The following is a 25,787-nucleotide window of genomic DNA, read 5'->3' as shown; positions in this document are numbered from 1 at the left end:
AGGTTGATTGAAGACTTTAAATTGCCCGTAGGTGTGAATGTGAGTGCGAATGGTTGTTTGTTTATATGTGCCCCTGCGATTGGCTGGCGACCAGTTCATGGTGTAACCCACCTCTCGCCCGAAGATAGTTGGGATAGGGTCCAGCACGCCTGTGACCCTAGTGAGGATAAGCGGTAAAGAAAATGGATGAATGGATGAACTTGAATTGGTAAAGTTTTGTGAGGCATTTATGGCAAATAACGTATTTTCACAACCATAAGGCGCACTTAAAAGTCTTAAATTTCCTCCAAAATGGATGGGGCGCCTTATAATGGGGCGTGCCTTATGTGTGCACCGAGTTCCAAGATTTACAAATGTTCCGCTTGACTTTAAAAAAAAATTTTTTTTTTAACTTTTTTTTGACCGCTTGAATGACTGGGAGCATTTCCTGCTGACACGCTGCTTATACAAAGGGAAAGCAGACGTGGCTGAGGACAGCATGCAGACGTAAAGGGGGAAGGCCCACACCCCCAGTAGGTATATAGCGCCGGGGTGTGCATTGTCGGTTTGGCTAAGGATTATTAAATACAGAAATAGACCCCGTAACTGAGACTGCGCCTTTTAATATGGTGCGCCTTATGGTCGTGAATATTGTTATTATTGTTGACAAGGCGATTTCCTTCGGTGTTCTTCATTGAGTAGCTGAAATATTCCCACACTGATGACCTAAATGAGTTTGAGGGTGCAAAATGTCAGGGTTATTAGTCAGGCATTTTTCTTCCTCTCCTTTGACATGCTATCGCATACTTGAATAGAGCTATCATTAGGGGTAGCTACAGTTTGGCTCAGATGGGCATCACTGGAAAAAGTAGTCACATAACACACAGTTGGAGGAGACTTGCTGTAGAAATTTATCGTCCATCGAGGCTTAGTTTTTTTTTTTTAAATTAAATTAAAATAATAGAAATAGGCGGCACGGTGGACGACTGGTTAGAGCGTCTGCCTTACAGTTCTGAGGACCAGGGTTCCATTCCCGGCCCCCCCTGTGTGGAGTTTGCATGTTCTCCCCGTGCCTGCGTGGGTTTTCTCTGGGCACTCCGGTCTCCTCCCACATCCCAAGAACATGCATGGTAGGTTAATTGAAGTAAATTGTCCCTAGGTGTGAATGTGAGTGTGAATGGTTGTTTGTATATGTGTGCCCTGCGATTGGCTGGCAACCAGTTCAGGGTGTACCCTGCCTCCTGTCCGATGATAGCTGGGATAGGCTCCAGCACTCCCGCGACCCTTGTGAGGATAATCGGCTCAGAAAATGGGTGGATGGATAGATAATAGTAATAACAATGATAATATTAAATAGAATACATTTTGGTATCACTGAGCTCATATGGCTGAATCTGCAATGGAGGTACAGTCTGGGAAGGGACGTGGCACACATCTACAATTTCAATGACAAGACAGATTTGTGTCATAGAGTATAGCAATTTTTAGCTTTGATACCGTATCAATATAGCCCAATATGAAATGGCAGTTTTGTTTGGCCGTTACATCTGGGACATCACAATGTCGTTTATCTGCGATTCAAATTTCAGCAAAACTAGTTGCTGACGGTCGGTCGGCCGCTCATTAAAACTAGATGCAGAACCCCGTACACTGTGCGACACTTCAGTCACATTTGGCCACATCGCTTGGTATGCGGCGGGCCATACACACATGGTTTCATCCATCAGAAACTCAAGCCATTATGAAACATATTACCATACTGAAAACTGGCACAGTAGCGTCAGCTGGCTTGCGCCATATGGCCAGTTGTGAAGAGCTGCTCTGACCCAGAACACCCCCGGTAAGATTCCCATTACAACTACCCCAACTACAATAACATGATGGTCCTGTAGTGATCATTACTGCCTGCCAAACAGATGACTCCAGTTGATCACATGATACTTGGAGGCTTGGTGCGAATGGGAACTATCAGCTCAAATAAAGACACAAGTACCGGTAATTCCTACACCTTTTACCCAATGTGGATCTAGATACCTTCAAATTAAAGATGAAAGTCTGCCATTAAAGCTTGTTCGTTACATTTCAAATCAGTTGTGGTAGTGTTCACAAAGCCAAAACGATGAGAATAGTGTCCATGTCCCATGAATAAAGAGACAAAATTAAACAGTAAACTTTATGCATGAGCTGAGTTCTTTAACGTATAATTTTCACCAGCTAGATAATATAATCGTATCACAAGAATTATGACACGTCCGGCCGGCTATGTCATATAAGACTTACTGTATTTAATAACTTGAGTTTTATTATGAGATTTATTAAGAGATTTAGACCAGTGTTTTCACAAAAAGTATTGAAGTTGTTTAATTGAAAACAAAGCTGATATATTTGCAGGAAGGCACCTTATTCTGTTGCATGAATGGCGAGAGGTGGATACACAGCTTGATTGTGCCTTTTACTATATAATGGAAGAGCATTGCATTGTTTTGCTTGTCATTACATGCCGCTGACATAGATAGAACAGCAATATATATGTATTTCTGATTAATAAAAAAGTAATTGAAATAATCCATCCATCCATCCATTTTCTGAGCCGCTTCTCCTCACTAGGGTCGCGGGCATGCTGGAGCCTATCCCAGCTGTCATCGGGCAGGAGGCGGGGTACACCCTGAACTGGTTGCCAGCCAATCGCAGGGCACATACAAACAGACAACCATTCGCACTCACAGTCACACCTATGGGCAATTTAGAGTCTCCAATTTATGCATGTTTTTGGGATGTGGGAGGAAACCGGAGTGCCCGGAGAAAACCCACGCAGGCACGGGGAGAACATGCAAACGCCACACAGTCAGGGCCGGGGATTGAACCCGGGTCCTCAGAACTGTGAGGCTGACGCTCTAACCAGTCGTCCACCGTGCCGCCGTAATTGAAATAATAATACAAAAATAATAACAATGCTGTGAATATATTCATTTATTCATTCATTCATCTTCCGTATCACTTATCCTCACTAGGGTCATCCTCATGTTGGAGCCTATCCCAGCTAACTGCAGGCGAGAGGCAGGGTACACCCTGAACTGGTCGCCAGCCAATCACAGGGCACTGATAAACAAACAACCATTCACACTCACATTCACACATAACGGCAATTTTGAGTCTTCAATCAATCAACTATGCATTTTTTCGGGGATGTGGGAGGAAACCGGAGTACCCGGAGAACACCCACGCAGGCACGGGGGGAGAACAAACTCAACACAGGCGAGGAACTGTGAGGCAGCCGTGCTAACCATTCGTCTAACGTGCACCCTGTGAATATATATTTTCAATATATTTTTTAAAAAGTAAATTGAAAAAACAAATTATAATAATAATTGCTTTTCCTAAGAGTCAACGTGTACTGAACCAAAAACCATGACCACAAAACCGAGATACGAACTGAACTGTGGATTTTGTGAACCGTTCCACCCCTAGTTTGTATCATTTTAATTGATGACACCCAATTGGTAATTTTTCAGGACATTAAATTAGCCAATGGACATAATTTTGCCGTAGTAGCTGTTGTTCATGTGAAATAGCTGTTGTTCATATAAAGAGTGCAACAACGATGTATATGAATGCAGCACTATGGGGGCACAAGCCAGTGCAAACTGTAGGTCGGTCCCAAGCCCGGATAAATGCAGAGGGTTGCGTCAGGAAGGGCATCCAGCTTAAAACTTTGCCAAACAAATATGAGCGTTCAGCCAAAGAATTACATACCGGATCGGTCGTGGCCCGGGTTAACAACGTCCACCACCGGCGCAGTCAACCTGCAGGGTGCCGTTGGAAATTCAGCTACTGTGGGTCGAAGTCAAAGAAGAAGAAGAGGTGGAAAGCGGGTTCTTCGGCAGAAAGAGAAGAGGAAAGCACAGAGCCAAGAACTGAATGTGGGGACTTTGAATGTTGGGACTATGACAGGAAAATCTCGGGAGTTGGTTGACATAATGATTAGGAGAAAGGTTGATATATTGTGTGTCCATGAGACCAGGTGGAACGGCAGTAAGGCTAGAAGTTTAGGGGCGGGATTTAAATTATTTTACCATGGTGTAGATGGGAAGAGAAAAGGAGTCAGGGTTATTTTAAAAGAAGAGTTGGCTAAGAATGTCTTGGAGGTGAAAAGAGTATCAGATCGAGTGATGAGGCTGAAACTTGAAATTGAGGGTGTTATGTGTAATGTGATTAGCAGCTATGCCCCACAGGTAGGATGTGACCTATAGGTGAAAGAGAAATTCTGGAAGGAGCTAGACGAAGTAGTTCTGAGCATCCCAGACAGAGAGAGAGTCGTAATTGGTGCAGGTTGTAATGGACATGGTGGTGAAGGTAATAGGGGTGATGAAGAAGTGATGGGTAAGTACGGCATCCAGGAAAGGAACTTGGAGGGACAGATGGTGGTAGACTTTGCAACAAGGATGCAAATGGCTGCAGTGAACACTTTTTTCCAGAAGAGGCACGAACATAGCGTGACCTACAAGAGCGGAGGTAGAAGCACGCAGGTGGATTACATCTTGTGCAGACCATGTAATCTGAAGGAGGTTACCAACTGTAAGGTAGAGGTAGGGGAGAGTGTGGCTAGACAGCATAGGATGGTGGTGTGTAAGATGACTCTGGTGGTAGGGAGGAAGATTAGGAAGACAAAGGCAGAGAAGAGAACCATGTGGTGGAAGCTGAGACAGGACGAGTGTTGTGCAGCTTTTCGGGAAGAGGTGAGACAGGCTCTCGGTGGACGGGAGGAGCTTCCAGAAGGCTGGACCACGGCAGCCAAGGTGATCAGAGAGGCAGGCAGGAGAGTACTTTGTGTATCTTCTGGCAGGAAAGGAGAGAAGGAGACTTGGTGGTGGAACCTCACAGTACAGGAAATCATACAAGGAAAAAGGTTAGCTAAGAAGAAGTGGGACACTGAAAGGACCGAGGAGAGGCGAAAGGAATACATTGAGTAGCGACACAGGGCAAAGGTAGAGGTGGCAAAGGCCAAACAAGAGGCATATGATGACATGTATGGCAGGTTGGACACTAAAGAAGGAGATAAGGATCTATACAGGCTGGCCAGACAGAGGGATAGAGATGTGCAGCAGGTTAGGGTGATTAAGGATAGAGATGGAAATATGTTGACTGGTGCCAGCAGTGTGCTAGCTAGATGGAAAGAATACTTCGAGGAGTTGATGAATGAGGAAAATGAGAGAGAAGGGAGAGTAGAAGGGGCAAGTGTGGTGGACCAGGAAGTGGCAATGATTAGTAAGGGGGAAGTTAGAAAGACATTAAAGAGGATGAAAAATGGAAAGGCAGTTGGTCCTGATGACATTCCTGTGGAGGTATGGAAGCATCTAGGAGAGGTGGCTGTGGAGTTTTTGACCAGCTTGTTCAATAGAATTCTAGTGCGCGAGAAGATGCCTGAGGAATGGAGGAAAAGTGTACAGGTGCCCATTTTTAAGAACAAAGGTGATGTGCAGAGCTGTGGGATCTACAGAGGAATAAAGTTGATGAGCCACACAATGAAGTTATGGGAAAGAGTAGTGGAGGCTAGACTCAGGACAGAAGTGAGTATTTCCGAGCAACAGTATGGTTTCATGCCTAGAAAGAGTACCACAGATGCATTATTTGAATTGAGAATGTTGATGGAAAAGTACAGAGAAGGTCATCAGAGGGACAGCCAAGGTTCGATGTTTTGGAGACAAAGTTAGAGAGAGCAGACTTCGATGGTTTGGACACGTCCAGAGGAGAAATTGTGAGTATTATTGGTAGAAAGATGATGAGGATGGAGCTGCCAGGCAAGAGAGCTAGAGGAAGACCAAAGAGAAGGTTGATGTATGTCATGAGAGAAGACATGATCGCAGTTGGTGTTCGAGAGGAGGATGCATGAGATAGGCTTACATGGAAAAGGATGACGCGCTGTGGCGACCCCTAACGGGACAAGCCGAAAGGAAAAGAAGAACAACGATGTATATGACAGCAATATAAGGTCTAATACCAACTTGAACAAAGATGTGTTTGTAAAGTCAAGCAAGTAGGGGTGTAATGATTTTATTCGTACCATGATACGTGGTTGGAGATTCGATTCAAGGACGATATTGGTTCATCTAGAATGATACGATCCGACTCAGTGTTTGGAAATCGATTCAGTAACGTTTTAGCCAAAAATTACAATGAAATAAATACCTAGATACTGGCCACTGCAGATGAAATTTCCAAAATTCCTATTGTTTCTTGTAAAGATATCAGGTAAAATTAATTATGGAAAAAGCAAACAAGCTATAACCAACCATTAAGACAAATAATAATAATGGCAAATTATCACACTTTATTTGAGTAAAGTGGAATTTACATCTCTTGTGGTTGGATTAACAGTAGGTTTAGCTGCTACTTTTGATGTTGTTTTTCAACATAGTAATCATAAAAATCTTACTGTAATTGAACACATAACATGGAATGCTCAAATGTTCTAATTTTATTTCTTACTACCCACTCACTTGCTCTCTGAGTCAGCTCTTGTCTCACCCAACCAACTTGCCGAAGACTGACCCAGCCAGGACGCCCACCTCACCACGAGGTGACGAGGACACATCGGACCATCCCTGACTGCAGAGCATCCTGCAAGCGCCCAATGCACAATGCGCCCGTTCCAAACGTCTTGTAAGCCAAGACACCCGGGCTCCGGCCGTCCTGCCTGGGCAATTTTTGAGCTCCTTTTTTCCTTTTTCTTCTTACTACCCACTCACTTGTCAGGATGTGTGACGTAGTGGTTAAGTAGCTCTGAGAAGCTTGTGATGAAGTTACCATCTGTCATGAGTGAAACACCCTACAACAGTGGTTCTCAAAGTGTGGTACGTGGGCTCACTCTCGTGGCATGTAAGAATCACTGTATTAAAAGTTCAAACTGTGCATCATGTTAGTGTCTTGAACTTTTTCATAATTTTTTTTAAAGTACAGTTTATTTAACTTTCAAGCACAATACACTTCCATTTTAAACTGTTTTAGAGACATTTCTTGAGGTACAATGTTTTTTTTTAACATTTATGTGCAATACATTTTAATTGAATCATTATTTAAATTTTTTCCACCCCTATATTTAAGTCCAGTGTTAATGTTGAAACTGTGCATAATTTTACAGTAGCTTACAATAATAAATGATGCACTGTAGATATTAAATACCTTTTAGCAATAAAGCCTCTCTCATTTTTGATGAACACGTTTGCCTCATACGCTACTGTCTTTTTGGAACCTCCCTCTCTGGGAGGGAAGGAGCCCGAGCTGGTGTGCGAGGTCGAGAAGTTCCGACTAGATATAGCCGGGCTCACCTCCACACACAGCTTGGGCTCTGGTACCAGTCCTCTCGAGAGGGGTTGGACTCTCATCCACTCTGGAGTTGCGCACCGTGAGAGGCGCCGACCAGGTGTGGGTATACTTATTGCCCCCCAGTCTGAGGGCAATAAGTGAGGGCATGGAGAACGATTTCCGAACGGCTTCGAGGAAATTCTGGTCCACCATCCGGCGTCTCAGGAGGGGGAAGCAGTGCACCATCAACACTGTGTCTAGTGGGGATGGGGCACTGAAGACCTCGACTCCACCAAATCCAACATTTCCGCGGCTGTTGCAAGAGTGTTGCCGATCAAGACGCAAAAGCAGTAAGCGGTGACAGTTGACCAGCACCGACATTCCCCGCCTCAGAAACGGTGATGCTGCAAGCCTGCTGCCGAAAGCCCGCAAACACAACAAAATAACAAAGCTTGCAGTCTTTGTTGCCAAAATATATGCGAGCGGTACGTACCGCGCAGGATATATTAAAGTGAATGGGAGCAAGCTGAGCCTTGTATTTTATCGCTACTCTTCTCTTTATTCTTGTTCATCTCTTTCTGTACAAACCCGCTTCTTCCTTAACAATCAGTACAATATACTGTTTGTGTAGCCTGAAATGCCTATACAGGCTCACCATTCAGTATATCAAATTGCTCAATGTACGAGTGTGAGTCGCCACTGTAATTTTTTCACAATGGTCCAGTCCAATTGTCAGTGAGGTGTGCAGCGGGCCTAAGTTAATTTTGCATTTGTGTGTTTGATGGTTCAATAAACAGCTGAAAGTGCACTGGCAACAGTCAGTCTCCTTTTTCACGTCACTTAAGCAGGGACATAAATCAAAATTTGGCTCACATCATTCTCATTCAGCTTGTACCTAGAAAAAAATAGTAAGTTGGGGCACTCTTTAGTCAAGGTACCACCATAGTCACGAAATCTCCCAACAAAAACTATTAAAAGGAGTATATGGGAAAAGGTACATTTAAAATGGTACCAATGACATAATCCTAAACACTTTCAAATTAGAACTGATTTAAATTCATTGCCCTTCTGCGAGTCAGACTGAACTAAGGGAGGTAAAAGTGAGCTTCTCCTCTAAAGCCTCTTGCCTCCCAGTGTAATGGACAGCCCCACAACCAAGCACAATTGTTCAAAAGACACTTATGGCTTATTCATACCAACCACACCTCCACTTCATACCCACTCACTTTTAAAGTGCAGAGCAAGCAGATGGATGTTGGCAAATAATGGCTTAGAAAAGATGAAAAAACATGGCATGAGAGGACTGCAAATTCTGAGCTCATGTTCATGGTAGGCAATGAGTTTTAAACTGGTATAAACTAAGGATGGTCAATATGGCCTCAAAATGATAACAATGTTTTTAGGATCTATTGCATTTCTGAGGATATAAAATGACATTCAACAGTAATTGCAGTTTTACAGACTGCCAGATTAGTGCAAACAACAATGCTCTTGTCACCAGTACCTGATACCTGTGTAGCGGACACGCCATGGAAAGATGACACCCAGCAAACCTGTCTCCGGCGAGACTGGCTCTTCCCGCCAAGATAGACTACCGGGGTGGCGAGACTCAACTTCACATACAGAGGCTAAGTGAATCACCGCCCAGGATCATCAGAAGCAAGACACAGACATTTGACTTTGGCATGCCAACACTAAGTGAATTACCAGCACTCGGAGCATCAAAGCGGAGACCAAAAATATCCAGGTCGCACAAGAACGCAAAATTAATTAACTACCACCCTGCTGGGTACCGCATCACTTGGCCAGTCAAGCTAGGAGTTTGGACAGAGCAACAGCGACACCCACAGGCGAAAGAACACCACTACAGACACAGGTTCATGAAACACAGTCTGTACCGGACTTGGCTTGGGAGTTAATATGTTTAGAACTTTACATGAACGCCACTAGTGACTGTATTTCTGCAAACTTGAATGTCTGATGTCGAATCTGTTGTCAACTGAACCAGATGAAATGTTTCATTCGACGCCACACAAATGCCACATTGAAAATAGTAGTGTTCTCAACAATCACATAACATTTGAAACATTCGTTACAGGTATTAAAGAGGATGGGCGTGGGACATTGAGAAGCGGGAAAATGGTCTCGTTATCTTAAATCCAATAAATAATATTTTACTCCACTAGTTTTAAACCACAAAATAATCCCAAAATGGAAAATTCACACTCAGAAGCAGTCCAGCTCCTCTTTTGGTCCTGAAGGTGGTGGGAAAGGAAGGGGGCGGGGGGGGGGGGTAAATCACCCCCTTTCAGCTCGCTTCGGCCATAAAAAGGCCAGAGCTATGCTCTCTGAGTCAGCTCTTGTCTCACCCAACCAACTTGCCGAAGACTGACCCAGCCAGGACGCCCACCTCACCACGAGGTGACGAGGACACATCGGACCATCCCTGACTGCAGAGCATCCTGCAAGCGCCCAATGCACAATGCGCCCGTTCCAAACGTCTTGCAAGCCAAGACACCCGGGCTCCGGCCGTCCTGCCTGGGCAATTTTTGAGCTCCTTTTTTCCTTTTTCTTCTTCTTTTCCACCAAATCCACCTGTTCCCAGTGCGGACCGGGCTGGCCGAACACTCGGAAGCTTGACCTGCCTGCCTTAAACGTGTTCAAGACACGTCAGTCCAACATCGCGGTCTACTAAAAGTACAGATTTGGGTTTAAATTAATGAGAACAGGAATCCCCAGCTAGATGCATTCACTACACGCTCATTTTACCAATCTCACATCACAAGTCCGTTTCCTTTGCCAATGTTCGTCTGTACTTTGTTTGTTTTGTGTTTTTCTGTTTTGTTTCCCTGTAGATTCCCCATGTTAGATCATTAAATTTTCCATAAAATTCACTACCTGCATTGTTGTGTGTGTTTGGTTTCGAGGACAGAAACCTCTGGCCGTCTAGAACTCTTATCAAAATTTCATAAAGTGTAGCAACCTTCAGATTACGAGACTGATAAAAAGGTTTTTCATCGCTTTTCCTAAATTTTATCCACATAAAAAGTGACGTAGTGCCCCTCTTAATAGATACAATAGCTTGATTTATAACGCTGTAATTTAAAATTACGCTGAACCGGAAGTAACGCAGGCGTTGCTTCCAGCCCATTCTTTTCTCCTAAATTAATTAGATTTTTATGTACCGTATTTTCACGACCATAGGGCGCACCGTATTAAAAGGTACAGTCTCAGTTACGGGGTCTATTTATGTATTTAACACATACATAAGGCGCACCGTATTATTGGGCGCAGGAATGGTAAAACATACGCTAGCTTAAAACATACAGTAGCATGCATGTACGCTAAAACAATGTTTTTAAAAAGGCCAAACTGAGTTTGGTTGTACTTTATTGAAGTATTTAAAAATGTACTCACGTTATTTTTTTATCAATCCTCATCCACAAATCCATCAGAGTCCTCATCTTCTGTATCCGAAATGAACAGCTGGGCAAGTTCTCAATCAAATACGGCAGGTTTGAGTCAGTCTCATTGCCGTGCGAAAGCGCGAACAACAGTGCAAGCAGACACGTTAGCCAAAGCATCCACAATCCATTTACAAATAGTGGCGCAACTCGCCCGGCGCTGCCTCCTAGTATTAGTAAAGCTGTGTTCGCCATCTATCATCCATGGTTCCCGCTCCGCTCGCAACTTCCCTTTGAATGCCCTGTTTACACCGATGTCCAGCGGTTCATCAAGCCTCGCGGAATGATGGCAACCCCCGAGTTATTGCACTCAAGTCGAATGGTGACTGAAGAGACGCTTCTCCCGGCTGTTCTTTGCTCATTAATCCATTGCTTGAGTTGGTCATCCAACTCCGGCCACCTCGCCTTGTTTCCGCATTTTGTTTTTCTTTTTCTTCCCGCGGAAACTCAGCTTTTTCTTCTTGACTTGGCGAAGCTCGTTTTCCTGCTTCCTCCACTTGCGAACCATGGATTCGTTGATCTTGAATTCTCTCGCGGCTGCTCGATTCCCATGTTCCTCCGCATAACTGATAGCTTGCAGTTTAAACTGTGCTTCATAAGCGTGTTTCTTCGTAGATGACATTTTCGGGGGTCCTTAGCCAAACCAATGTTGTTTTGCACAATGCATACCCTGGAAATGCTCCCAGTCAGTCAAGTGGTTAAAACAAAAAATACCCCGGCGCTATATACCTACTGGGGGCGTGGCTTTAGCATCCAACTTCATGCACCCTTCCCCTGTCCTCAGCCACGTCCGCTTTTCCTCTGTGTAAGCAGCGTGTCAGCAGGAAATGCAAAAAAAACATTTTTTTAATTTAAATTTTTTTTTTTTTTTTTAAATTCAAGCGGAGCGCTCATCACACAACAACATTTATAGATGTTGGAACTTGGTACACACACAAGGCGCGCCGCATTATAAGGCGCCCCGTCCATTTTGGAGAAAATTTAAGATTTTTAAGTGCGCCTTATGGTCGTGAAAATACAGTAACCCATATACGTTACACCTGTATGTGGTCCTCATATACGACTATCCCCTGCTTGTTCTCCATGACATGATCTAGCGTATAGGCTTCTATAAATTGTGAATTAATGTACACATTCACATATGGCATTAACAGGCATTGGTGCGCCCGTCTTTATGCAGCAGATACAAAAAGCATGCATGAGTGTGCAATGTAGTTGTGTCATGTAATAATGCATTTGGCATTACTGTGAGTACATAGATCATTTTACACTTAAGACTATGTGAGTCCCGGGATGCACATGTCATGGAAACAATGAGTCCCAGCCGTGGAACAATGTGTACCTGCAATTTATCATCACAGAATAGACATATAGTAATCCTCCGCTACATCGTGGTTCTTGCTTCACGGTCCCGCTATATTGGAGATTTTTATTACAGTTGTTACTCTTTAATCTTTTATTATGTTTGTACAATATTTTTGTTATCCATTGCTCTTGCTCTCTCTCAGTATATTATGTGTTTAGGCTTGCCACAATAGCAATTTTTATTATTCCAAAACGGCTGGAATAAGTATTTAACACGTAAAAATGTTTCTCGCTAAATATACTTCCAAAGGTACTATTGAGCTGAAAATTTCACAGGATGTTGGGAACAACCCAAGTAATCCATACATTCAAAGAAAGTAGAACAAATAAGCTCACAAATTAAGTTGTGTGTAAAAATGTGAAATGACACAGATAAAAAGTATAAGAAAGGGAGGTGCAAAAAGGCCAGGCAACACCTAAACTCTATCAATAATCAAACAGCAATCCAGCTCCTTTTCAGTGCAAATGAATATTAGCTGATTCAGTCCTAATTGATAGCCTAGAAAAACGTCTCATTGCCAAGATGTGAGTTAAAATACATCTCATTATGGGTAAGAGCAGATAGCTGTCTCAAGACCATCGCAAACTAATTGTTGCAAAAATAACGATGGTATTGCTTACCGACGCATATCTAAGCTTCTGAACGTTCCAGTGAGCACAGTTGGGGCCATAATACTTAAGTGGAAAGCCAATCATACCACCATAAATTTGCTTCGATCAGGTGCTACTCGCAATATTTCTGACAGAGGAGTGCAAAGAATAATCAGAAGAGTTGTCCAAGAGCCAAGGACCACCTGTGGAGCGCTTCCAAAAGACCTGGAATTAGCAGGTACCGTTGTGACAAGGAAAACAGTGAGTAATGTACGTCGCCATGGCCTGTATGCACACTCACCATGCAAAAAAAAAAAAGCATGTCAAAGCTTGTTTAAAGTTTGCTGAACAACATTTGGACAAGCCAGTTAAATACTGGGAGAATATAGTCTGGTCGGATGAGAGCAAAATTGAACTGTTAGGATGCTATAATGCACACCACGTTTGGAGGAGAAATGGCACTGCACATCACCCTCAAAACACCATACCGACAGTCAGGTTCGGAGGTGGGAAAATGATGGTGTGGGGCTGCTTTTCAGCAAATGGTACTGGTAAACTTCGCATGATTGAAGGAAGGATGAATGGGCAAATGTACCAAGGCTTTCTTGACAAAATCTGTTTCCATCTACGAGGATGATGAAAATGAAACAAGGGTGGCCATTTCAGCAGGATAATGATCCAAAACATACTTCCAAGGAAAATCTCATTTGGTTTAAAAGAAAAAAAAATAAAGCTGCTAGAATGGCCCAGCCAATCACCTGACTTGAATCCAATCAAAAATCTATGGAAAGAAGTGAAACTCAATGTCCATGAAAGAACCCCATGGAACAATTTAAAGACTGCTTGTGTGGAGGAAAGGGCCAAAATCACACCAGAGCAATGCATCCGACTAGTTTCTCCATGCAGGAGACGTCTTGAAGCTGTCATTGCCAACAAATATTAAATAAATACCAGTTGGCGTGTTAAATACTTTTTCCCTGTGTCATTTCACATTATTACACACAACTTAATATCTGATCTTATTTGTTCTACTTTGTTTGTATGTATGGATTATTTGGGTTGTTCCCAACATCTGGTGAAATTTTCATTTCAATAGCACCTTGGAAATATACTGAATGAGAAAAAAGGTGACATGTTAAACACTTATTTCAGTTGCTGTATTTCCCCCAAAACTTTCAAAATAAACGATAGTATCCATGTTTTTTTGTCATTGATAAAGCAAAATAGAAGAATTTTACACATCTTAAAAATTCTGCCCTGGTATACAGACATATGAGCACAAATGGGTAATGTTCTCTCATTTACTAAATAAAAGTAGGGCCGCATTTCACAGTAAGAGCAAGTACATAAAATGATATAAGTGTTCAAATAAAGTGCTGAACTTAAGAAAAATAAAGTTTGAGTTTCCTCTTTTCTGTTTGGATTCTTGAGACAACAATGAAGTCTCAAACAATTTTACATCTTTTAATTTAACAAATTTTAACTGAATCATATAAGAGGTTAAGTTTATTGTGAACCTTTGCTTTGGTTCATAATACCGTTTCACCTATTATTCACACTTTGAATAGGAGCTCCCAGTGGGAACTTCCCACTGAGAAGTACAAACAAAATGACTCTGCCTGTTTCATTTTAAGCACCATTTGTTCAAAATGTTCTCTTCCTTTGTCGGTCATTTTCTTCATCTTTAACTCAACTTACACGCTCTCTCCCTCTCCCTCCTCGTCTTTGTCTGGTCTGTGCATAGTCAGTGATTTCAGTAATTACCGCCTGTGATGCAGATTTGATTGGCTGAAAGGGTGCCAGAACTCGCATGTGATTGGTCGGTACAATTCATCACTACCGTAAAGCCTGGAATATGTTGTGCCGCTTAAAATAGAAGCACCCTCCCTATCTGTCTTGAATAATAAGCTTTCTTTTTTAGCTATGGTGTGGGTCCCTTTGAGACTGCTTCTGGGTCCGGATGCGGACCACGAGTTAGTGACCTCTGTTTTAAACGATGTTGCAACAATCAAGCGAGCCAGAGTGAGCTGTGCAGCGCCGTACCACACTAGCGAGCTACCTCGCGGGCTAGCCAACATAATAAATAGTTAACTTTCCCTAAAATATTCCAGTTGTTTGCATCTATGGAGTGGTGCGTCGGATGTTACCACAACAATGAAAATTTATCAAGTCCGGAAAAAGTCTCATGTCCATTGTATTTCTGAAACGATAATCCGCTCTACTCTTCTTCTGATTGGCTAGCACCAAGACAGGACTGTACTTTTAGTGGATAATGATTCGCTGAAGCACTTCAGCAACACACACATACACACACACGCACACAAGGCTCAAAATGTTTTTCTTCTTTGAGGAGCATTTTTCTAATAATTTCTTTTTGAGGAGCAACTTTGAAATTGAGCTGCTTAATTGCACAGGGACCCAAAGCAAGGCTTTTATGAAACAATAAATATATAAATAAATATAATAGGGGAGTTGAACATTGAGCTGCAGCTAACGGAAAAAAGCCACACATTCGACTGTATTCAATTAAAAGAGACACGCCGCAACGCTAAAGTTATGTTAGTAAAGTAGATTAACGTTAAGCTCATTGATTTGCGCCAAGTTAACATCACCTCTGTCTCTTGGGTCCCGCAACGTGACGCCATACTCGGCGGAAAGACAGGTCCAGTTACAACAAACGGGTGGCATTGGGAATATAGATTTCAGAGAAAGCTGACAAGCAACAGTTTGATGATACAACATACAAACTCAGCCAAGACTGCAATGAATAATCTAATCTTTCAATACAATTGTTGCCAATGTTACAGAGAGATGCACAAGATAAGATTCAATTTTGCCCTCAAAGGATCTGTGCTGCATGTTTATGATGTTAATAGCTATGGCTATATATTTGAAGACCTGCTGCTCTTCAACTCAATATCACATACAGAATCCTACTACGCTATTCATCACAGTCTCAAAAGAATCACATATTGTATGCCTGCTATGACTAAACCAAGGAGACTAAATTAAAACTTCCAAGCCTTTATTTTTTTCTGCACAGGCTTCAGCAGAAAAAAATATACCACACAGTGTTGGTTCACACCCTCCAAATGAAAGTCTGTGGAAGATTTTCTCTCATTATGTAGTATAAATGATCAAACTCAAAGCACTTGTTCTTCAACTAAGAATAAATGGGAAGAAAGCAACACATATGGTGGCAGATACACAGACATTGTGAGTATGTTAACTATGAGTGACCTCAATTTGAACACTTCAAAAGTCTGTATATCTGTCTGATATCCCAATGGAGATAAATTACCCAGTCTTAAAAATGACTGAAAGCTGTTGTATAAAACAGTTGTTTTATACAACAAGCACTGCAAACATACAGTATATATGTCATTTAATGCTGTTTAAGCATGATTGACATTACTTGTGGTCTTTGCCACTGGTTCAGATGAGCAGGGGTTGAAAATGTGAATACTGTATACATACTGTTTTTTTATGATGTATGGCTACTGGCTTATATGTTTTAAACCATGCAATTTAGAGAGCTATGCTCAAAGAAAATTACCTTCACAGGAAAAAACTGACAAACAGTAAAGATAATGTCTACATACCTTTTACAATGAGGTTGAGCAGTTTAGGCCGTGGGTTGCGCTCACTTTGAATTGAACATGTGTACTGACCATCGTCCGTTACATCCACCTTCTGTATCTGAAGGCTGTACTCATGCTTGTCTCCAACGCTGGACACAATGGATACGCGTGGGTCGGCAGACCACTGGTCATTCCCTGCAAAAATTATGCTTGAGCGGTTCAGCCAGGCTCCTTTTGAGATTCCATCTAACAGGTAGCACCTGGAGGAACAAAGGACAGTTTGGTAAGATTGGTGGACATGCTGCATACAAGAGTTTAAAAATATAAACCCATGTCATGTATGTATGTATGTTTAGCCCATGTCTGAGAAATGTAGATTTTTATCATATAAGAAAAGGGTGGGAAATCACGTTGAGGCAACCAATATTTTTCAGAAAACATCCAACAAAAGTCAAATGAAAAGTTGAATGGTTTAATAGCCATTACGCTTTGCACAACATGAGACATCAGCAAATCTCATTAGACTCAACGACCATCAAAAACAGTGATTCTCAAAGTGTGGTACAGTGGAGGCCCGCATACTCGCAGTCCAGCACCCACGAATTAATCTATTTTCTGACTTTTTTCCATTTTTTTGTGCTCATTTTTTTTTCTTTCATATAAGATTTAAAAAGAAAAAAATATATTCCTCTGTGAGAAAACCTCTACACATCTAAGAAGCGATGTGGTGCCCCTTTACGAGATACAATAATTTTATTTTAACGTTTAAACTTAAAATCACGCTAAACCTGCGTTGCTTCCGACTTATTCTTTTCTCCTAAATTAATTACGTTTTTATCCAAACCAATATAGGCTACAGGACATTTCATTTGAATAAACTTATGTATGTCATATGGTTTATTTTTGCATTGATATCTGTATTTGTAAGTAGTGGACCTATTTTATTATTTAATTTTTGGGACTCATGGCATGGATTGGGGGAGGGATATGTTTTAACGTGGAGTCAGAATCGTTATTCTCTCTCCGTGTGATTTTCTTTCACCCACGACTTTCGATTTGAGATCAACACTAGTGCACCACTAAAGAATGATGTTACAATATGCTTAAATAATTCGGCAATTCATAAAAACAAATACGTAACAGCGAAAAATTAAACCATTCATTTTGGTACTTGGAGTTAAACGTTTGAGAACCACTGATCTAAAGGTTTAACTCCACAGGTATGTTTTCCATTTTTCAAAGGCTTTAATTGTGTTGCCATCACAGAAGGATACTATTGATGGCAAAGTGATGAAGTGTGTTGATAATCATAAACGTAATACTAAATGATCGTACCCCTCACTTAATATTCTGTTGCACAATCTTTGGACACAATCAAACAATTTCTGTAGCTCTCAACAATTGTTTTGGCTTACTCCTATTGAGCAAACCGCTACAAATGTCTAATGTTTGAAGTGTGCCTTCCCTAGACTGTATGTTTCAGTTCCTTCCATAGATGTTCAACATGATTTAAATCAGGGCCCATAGAAGGCCACTTCAGTGTCATTTGGAGAGCTGTGTGTTTTGGGTCATTGTTCTGTTGGAAGACCCATGACCTGTGAATGGGCCCAAGCATTCTGACACTGTGCAGCACATTTCTCACCAGAATTCCTCCATAGTCTTGAGATTTCCTTGTACTGTACTCACAACAGATTCAAAACACACTGCCCTGGATACTAGATGCAACATAGCATCCTCCTCCATGCTTTATAGTACGTACAGTGCTCTTTGTCGTGGAAGCGTCCAGAACGCTGGACGCTTCCATGTTAGCAAGCAATAGACCCATCTCAAGTCTCCCTTTCATAGCCAAGATTGTTGAAAAAGTTATTTTTTATCAACTCAGCAATTTCTTGAACTTAAATGGACATTTTGACAAATTTCAATCAGGGTTCCGAACTCATCACAGTACAGAATCTGCTCTTATCAAAGTGCTAAATGCTATAAGATTGAATACTGACTCAGGAAAGGTGTCAATTCTGGTCTTGTTGGACCTCAGTGCGGCTTTTGACACAGTAGATCATAATATACTGCTGAACAGGTTGGAAATGTGGGAAGTACTAAATGGAACAGTCCTTAATGGTTCAGGTCATACCTGGAGGAAATTAGTTATTTTGTAACCATTGGAAGTGTTCAATCTCATCGAATGGCAATGGCCTATGGGGTCCCTCAAGGGTCAGTTCTCGGACCCCTCCTGTTCAGCCTGTATATGCTACCCTTGGGTCAAATTCTTCAGAACTTTAATTTTGACTATCATAGCTATACAGATGACACAGTTATATCTAGCAGTGTCTCCAGATGACTACAGTTCAATTGAGGTGTTGTGTCACTGTCTAAAACATAAATATCTGGATGAGACAAACATTTCTTCAATTATACCACAACAAAACTGAGATAATTGTTTTTGGCAATAAAGAAAAGAGAATTGCTGTTAGTAAATACCTGGAGTCACTCTCTTTAAAAACCAAAGAGCAAGTCCGAAACCTTGGTGTTCTGATAGACTTTCAACAGTCATATCAAATCAATTACTAAAACTGCCTTTTACCATCTGAAAAACATATCCAGAGTGAAGGCTTGCATGTGTCAAGCAGACCAGGAGAAGCTCATCCATGCTTTTATCTCAAGTAGACTATTGTAATGGTCTTCTGACTGGACTCCCTAAAAAGAGCATTAAACAGCTGCAGGTCATTCAGAATGCTGCAGCTCGGGTTCTGACCAGAACAAAGAAGTCAGAGCATATTACTCCAATTCTAAAGTCTTTACATTGGCTTCCAGTCAGCTTTAGAATAGATTTTAAAGTTCTGCTATTGTTCTATAAATCACTAAACAGTTTAGGTCCTGAATACATGAATGAAATGCTAATGGTATATAAACCCAGTAGGGCTCTGTGATCGACAGACTCAGGTCAAATAGTGGAGCACAGAGTCCATAGCAAACATGGAGAAGCACCATTTCGCTATTATGCTGGACACAAATGGAATAAGTTGCCAACAGAAGTGACGTCAGCCCCAAGTGTGCATGTTTTTAAGTCGAGGTTAAAAGCTCTTCTTTTTTACGATGCTTTTTAGAGCATTTCCACTTTTAAATGATATGTCTTGCACTATACGCTGTTTTAATTGTATTTTATTTGTTTCAAATGTTTATAAGCTGTTTTTTCTTTGTTTTTAAATGCTTTTGATCATGCAAAGCACATTGAGTTACCTTGTGTATGAAATGCACTATATAAATAAATAGGCTTTACACGATCAGGATTTTTGTCGCCGATCACCGATCCGATCACAAGATGGAGCAATGACCTGTTCATGTACTGTATATACTTGTGTACTTAATTGCTCAAAAAAATTATATTTACAATAAATAATGTATCTTTGTTCATCTATTTATGCCAGTGAGGCATAGTGACAGACAGAACAAATGAATGGTCTTCTATTAGATGGCAGGAAGTACATAGGGTAATTAATGTATCCACTTTTTGTTTGTTGGTGTGCAGTGAGACTTTTCAATTGTAAAATATGTTCCTTGGCTCCATAAAGGTTGGAAATCACTGCTCTAGTCAGATCGTGTATACTAATCATTCAGGTCAAACCAACATTAAAGCATGACAGAAATAAAGGGTGCTAACTTACTGTAATTAAATTACTTTATTACAATTAAATTATTTCACCCACACCAAAACCTTGGAGCATGATTCGCAAGAACGGCGGCATGTTTACGTACAACAGTTAGTGCTACCAGCAGCTTGCTAGGCTACATAACGATTTGTTGCCTGCTTGCAAGCCATATCGTATTAAGAGTACATGAACATACCTCAAGCAAGCCTTAAACAAACGTCCTCTCCTGTCCTGAGTACCGGTGACTACCAACACGCATTTTCCCCCATTTTGTCCTTATAATACAGTCGGCACGATCCACTCTTGTTGTCGTCGCCACGGTAACGAGTGTATCTGGTCGCATTTTAGTTAGTTAAATTAACCCCAATGATCGTAAAAAATGGGATGTGGTGGTATACAAGATTTTCTTGCAGTTGTCTGACATAGTGCAATCGTGAAAGAGCAAATTTGTTTTGTAGTCTGATCCGGGCATTACGTGTTGTCTGTCTCAGACGTGTTGTCTGTCCTACACTGCCAACGTGTTTTTGTTTTTTTTAATAACTTTATTGGCCATCAGATATTGACAGTACTATGTCAAAAGACAAGGCTAAAAATAGACTAGCTTTTGGATTCAAATATACTGTGCACAATGGCGACGCGGAGCCAATGTCTTTTGCGGAGCCGATCAATGACGTCATTGATCGAATCGGCGAATTATAACATTAAAGCCGATCAGGATAAAATGCTAATTACCAGCCGATACCGATCAGGTCGATAAAATCGGTGTAAAGTCTATAAATATTAGTGTAAAGTCTATAATATTAGTTTCCTAGGCTACATAATATTATTAGTTTCCTGCCAACAACTAATTCACTAATCCCTCTCTTGTACCAAAACATGCAAAAAGACTATTATTCACATTCACACTGCACAGTGCGCTCGCACTACACTACCGGGGACAGCGTCCTTTTCTCTCTCCCTCTCTCTCACATTCAACATTAAGCTTCATAAAACAAGTATGCCAAGGTGGCCATTGCAGGCAAATTACACACAAGAATGACATAGAATAGTTGTAGTGTAGTGTGAGTGTAAGATGCCAGGAATAAATATGCTTCTTATCCCACTACGGTCCTTCTCCAAGTTGTGTTACGCCCCATTACATACTGTCAGGTATTGTTGCATTCACCCCATTTTATTAGGGCCAACTGGGTTTCTCATCAGCACCATAACTGCCGCGGCAGATGTTTTGGCAATTCAAAGATCTCACCAGGCACGGTCTGTCCGATTTGCCCATCCTGTCCCCTTGCATTGTGTCACTACCATTTTGTTTTGTCCATGGTGTGCTGAAACAGGTCTGCCGTGGCAAAATACAGAAGAGTAAACTCAGCTTTACTTAAAAATCATCCAGTAGAAATAAACTAGGAATCACAGAGAATGTAACAATTTTAACAGTGTTTGCTAGTCTTTATATGAACACACTGTAAGTAAAGACACCAGGTGCAAGTGCCACTTCTGATTCCCATGTGAAATCTGAATCTTTATTCCTTCCAGGTTAGTTAAAGACAATTGTGATGCAAACCATCTTTCAAGTATATATTTTACATAAATTATCATGACAAAAGCATGGATTTACAAGTATGGCTGGAGCACATTTCACCCAAACAGAATCTCTACTTCACATTTTTCTGCATCTTGATTGACTTGTCCTTGATGTTCATTCACCGTCTGCTTATCAGTATTAAGCGTCTTTGCACTATCCCTCAAAAAATGATTACTGTTATCTCCGCCTTTGTAATCCCTTACCAAAGTGTCATACTGATGCTTGTATTTATATACCTCCTGACAAATGCATGTCAAAAAAGGCAAGGACTGAAACCCATGTTCCAGGTATAGTTTACTGTAACCACTGCAATTTCGATCTTTAATGTACGCTTGAACCTTGTCAATTTTTCAGATTAGTGGTTGTAATTGAGCCAGTTGCCTGTTTGTAATTAATGAAGCTGCCACCAAGCTTTTTGCAAACTTGTTAACCTAAAATTAGTATGAATTCAACGAAACCTCCCAAACTGAACACTCAAAAAGTGGTACAATTTGGAGTTTAACCTACATTTTCTGGAAAAATATACCTCAAAAAGTCCTGTGTAAAGTCAGCAGTACTCATGAGACGTAACCTCAGTGAACTTCAAAAGGGTTACTGTCTTAAACGTTTTTAATAGTGGCTTTATGTTTTTGTGGTGTTTTTTTGTTTTTGTTTTTTTCTTGTTTTTTGTGAAACCACAAAACTGGAATAATGTCAAAGAAGAAAAGTTTAATTATATCCACAGGACCACAAATGTAACAAATTGCTGCATAGGAAACTGGCTACTCTGTATAATATCAATACAATTAGTTGAATATAAATCACATGCAAAATTTTATTTTAGAACAGCTGAAGCCATGTTGAGCATATAATTACGTAAACAGTACATACCAACAAAAAACAACACAAAGCTCAAGATATGTCCTTCTGCTGTCTTCCAACAAACACACGCTGTACAAATTAATTCCATCTATACCTATAAAATACCACCAGGTGATATACTGTAGCTCTGATCCCTCTCCATGATGTGTCTGTCAGGTATTTGACCTTATTTTGCTGTAAACACAAAGTGATGAGACCTTTATTTATCATAGTAGGATATAATTAGTCATTTTGGATCATATAATGATTATACACAGCCAAAGTTGAAACCAACGTTGTGTTACAGATAGAGGGCACAACGGGATGATCTCCAAATCAATGGAAACCCGCCTCTAAAGTGCAGTGTCATAGAAATAGGAGATAAGATGGGTATTTTACTATACTGACTTGACTTGAGAATTTATGACAAATTATTGGTATTTAGTTCTTTCGGCACACCAGACGTGCTTAATATTATTTTTGATAACATTTTCAGATGGCAGAAAATACAACTTAATACAAGGATAGTATTTGTTACAAGAAATATTTTTACTCGGTGTGGCCATTTGAGTCAATTTCTTTGATGGATTAAGGGCAAAATGAACTAGCAACAGTTTTTGTCGTAAAATATGATTTCTATATTAATTTTAGATGAGGGACTAACGAACATCTATTCACTTCAAGAAACATCTGCAGAAGTCTGCAAGACAATAGCTGATTCAATGCTGTTTTTGTCACAAATTTGTTGTGACATTGTTTCATAAATCAACAGCATATATATTGATTGCAGCCAAGTAGCAGAAGCTAAGGAAAACACACCATTTTGTGCTTCAAGACACGATCACTAATCAGTTCCACGCAATATACATAATTCTTCATCATCAATTAATGAAATAGTATGATCATCCCTAGTTTTGACAAATTATATACTGTGTGACAAAAGGGGAGAAAACAACAGACTGCAGATAGAGACACATTACCTCTTCCCATTAAACACTTACGCCCCAAACAACAAAATAAAGTAGTTATGCCTTTCTGTATTTTGTTAAGAAATCTGAACATACAGTATCAGTATGAACCCAGTCGAGACAGTCCGGCATATGAGGACACTGGCAGTTTATTACAACCAGCTGTACCAAACTGTTTAAACCAGGGCTATCCCGATTTACATTTTTTTGCACCCGAGTCTGAGTCACTTGATTTTGAATATCTGCCAATACGAAATCCCAATCAGATACCCCAATGCATTTAGAAGAAAAAAGGAGTGCATCCAAATTGTCTCAACTGTCTTAATTTTTCTTATTCGAATAAAGGTATCACAACATGATACCTTTGTACATGGCTATGGAATCTGAAAAAGCTTTGGTACAAACCAGGTACATTAAACAAATTAAATATTGTTGTTGCATATAAAAGAACAAATTACAATTAAATATCCCATCTTAAACTAATTTAGGAAACAAAATATCAGTAATTCTTAGTGCAGTAAAAAAAATAAAAAATATTTATTTCTTAAATGGTCAATAAATCAACTTCACACAGCGTAACATTGTCAAAATAAAACTCGACTGCTTCAAACAATGAAGACACACGTTGTAAGTCATTTGGGTAATGTAGTGTGTCTTACTGTGTGTCGCCGAGAAGCAATCGGGAAGCGGGACATGTGGGACATGATGAGCATGCCTGCTAATAGATAGACACATTTGCTATAGCTCCGTTTTCCTTTGTCAGTCAAATCACCCTGTAATGCTAGGTAACATGTGGTCTAATTTTTTGGTGGGTTTGTATAAAAACAAATAGGTGGTGTACAACCAGTCTTAGTAAATTGCAGCTTGAATAAACGACAAGCATTTTCGTGGAATCCCAACACTCATGAGCACTTGGTTTTCTGCCCGTCACCTTTTTTACACACCACACAAACATGAAACTTTACATAAATGCTGTCAGCCTGCCACTATCAAATTTCTTTGGAATAGATTATTCTATCAATTATTCCATTGATTAATCAAATAATCTGAAAACAAATTATTATGCATTAAAGTTTATTGTAAATTATTTTTTATGACTGTTCATTAAAAGATTATTTTTGTTTATTTGGTACTTTTTAATGATGAAACAAACTAAATAAACAACAATTAAGATGAATCACAAGAGAAGTGATTCCACCATTTTCAAACTGAGAGCTACTTCTTGGGTACAGATTAATGCAGACATGCAAACACCAAAGGCATGAAAAAGGTGACCAAAAAAAAAAAAAAAGCATTTAGGGGGGGGGGGGGGAGTCTGAAGAGTACAATAAGGCAAAAGAAAAATTCTTCAAGCAGAAAAACTTATTTACACCGCTCAAGTACATGTCGATGTACAAATTTAAGATTAAAATTAAATTTGCCTATTTCTTTGCTTTTTTTGTTCTGGCCTCCAATTTGAGCCAGGCCCATCTCCACCTGGACCTGATGCCTGCTTCAAGCTGTGCCACATGAATAGCATCCTCTTCTTTAAGCACTCTCATTCTTGAAAAGAATTGACTAAAATCATTGTCTGTTTCACTTCATTTTTCACTATTACCAACTTCAAACACTATTCCCAAATACATCCACCAGGAAAATATTAAGTACAGTATTTTTCTGTTTTTATTGGCAATTTCATAATTTGAAGTTAGTTCATTCTGTGTTGACATAATCTCCAACATCGCTCCGTCGCTTAATACATTTAACATTAACATCCGTAAACTAATTAAATAATTGTAGGCGTGCGCGTGTGTGTGTGTATGCACAGTCAAAACCTCAACAACACATCTGCAATGTACACAGTGTTTTCTAAAGTTATATCCACGTTTGGGCAGACAGTGCCAGACAAATACTGCAATATATGAAAGCTGTTGTTTTTGCTCATCTAAAAAATAAACAAGAGTGAGGAGAGCCTGCTGTAACAATGCGAGAGATTGCGTTGATTAAGCGCGACAAAATGGCTATTACACACTTTAGCTTGCCATGAGAACTGTAACAAAACATGGAGAAATGGGAAAAAACTCTCACCAAACGCAGCAGAATGTGACAAAACTTGACAGGACCGTGATATGCCGGTAACATACATTCCGCATCCCACTATGGACCGCCCCCATGTTTTGTTATGGCCAATTATGTACTGTCATATTTTATTGCATTTACCCTATTTTACCCTTGACACAGATATTAATGTAAGTGACATCCCATTCTTAATCCATAGGGTTTAATATGACATTGGTCTACCCTCTCCAATTACAACAGTTTAAATTCTTCTGAGAAGGTTTTCCACAAAGTTGAGCAGTGTGTTTATGGGGATTTATGACCATTTTCCCAGAAGCGCATTTGTGTGGTTACATACTGATGTTGAATGAGAAGGCTTGGCTCTCAGTCTCCGCTCTAATTTAACCAAAAATGTTCGATAGGGTTGAGGTCAG

General features: G+C 40.5%; 1 protein-coding gene across 1 annotated transcript in view; it reads right to left on the bottom strand.

Annotated features, from left to right (window-relative positions):
• Positions 1–25,787, bottom strand: part of negr1 (neuronal growth regulator 1) — a 215,817-nt gene that overhangs the window by 141,902 nt on the left and 48,128 nt on the right. Inside the window, exon 3 of the mRNA XM_061684176.1 lies at positions 16,304–16,542. Coding sequence (XP_061540160.1) covers positions 16,304–16,542 — 239 coding nt within the window. The remainder of the gene's footprint in view (positions 1–16,303; positions 16,543–25,787) is intronic.

This window comes from Phycodurus eques, chromosome 8 (assembly GCF_024500275.1).
Source record: "Phycodurus eques isolate BA_2022a chromosome 8, UOR_Pequ_1.1, whole genome shotgun sequence".
NCBI lineage: Eukaryota > Metazoa > Chordata > Actinopteri > Syngnathiformes > Syngnathidae > Phycodurus > Phycodurus eques.
This window is presented reverse-complemented; position numbering and strand designations above follow the sequence as displayed.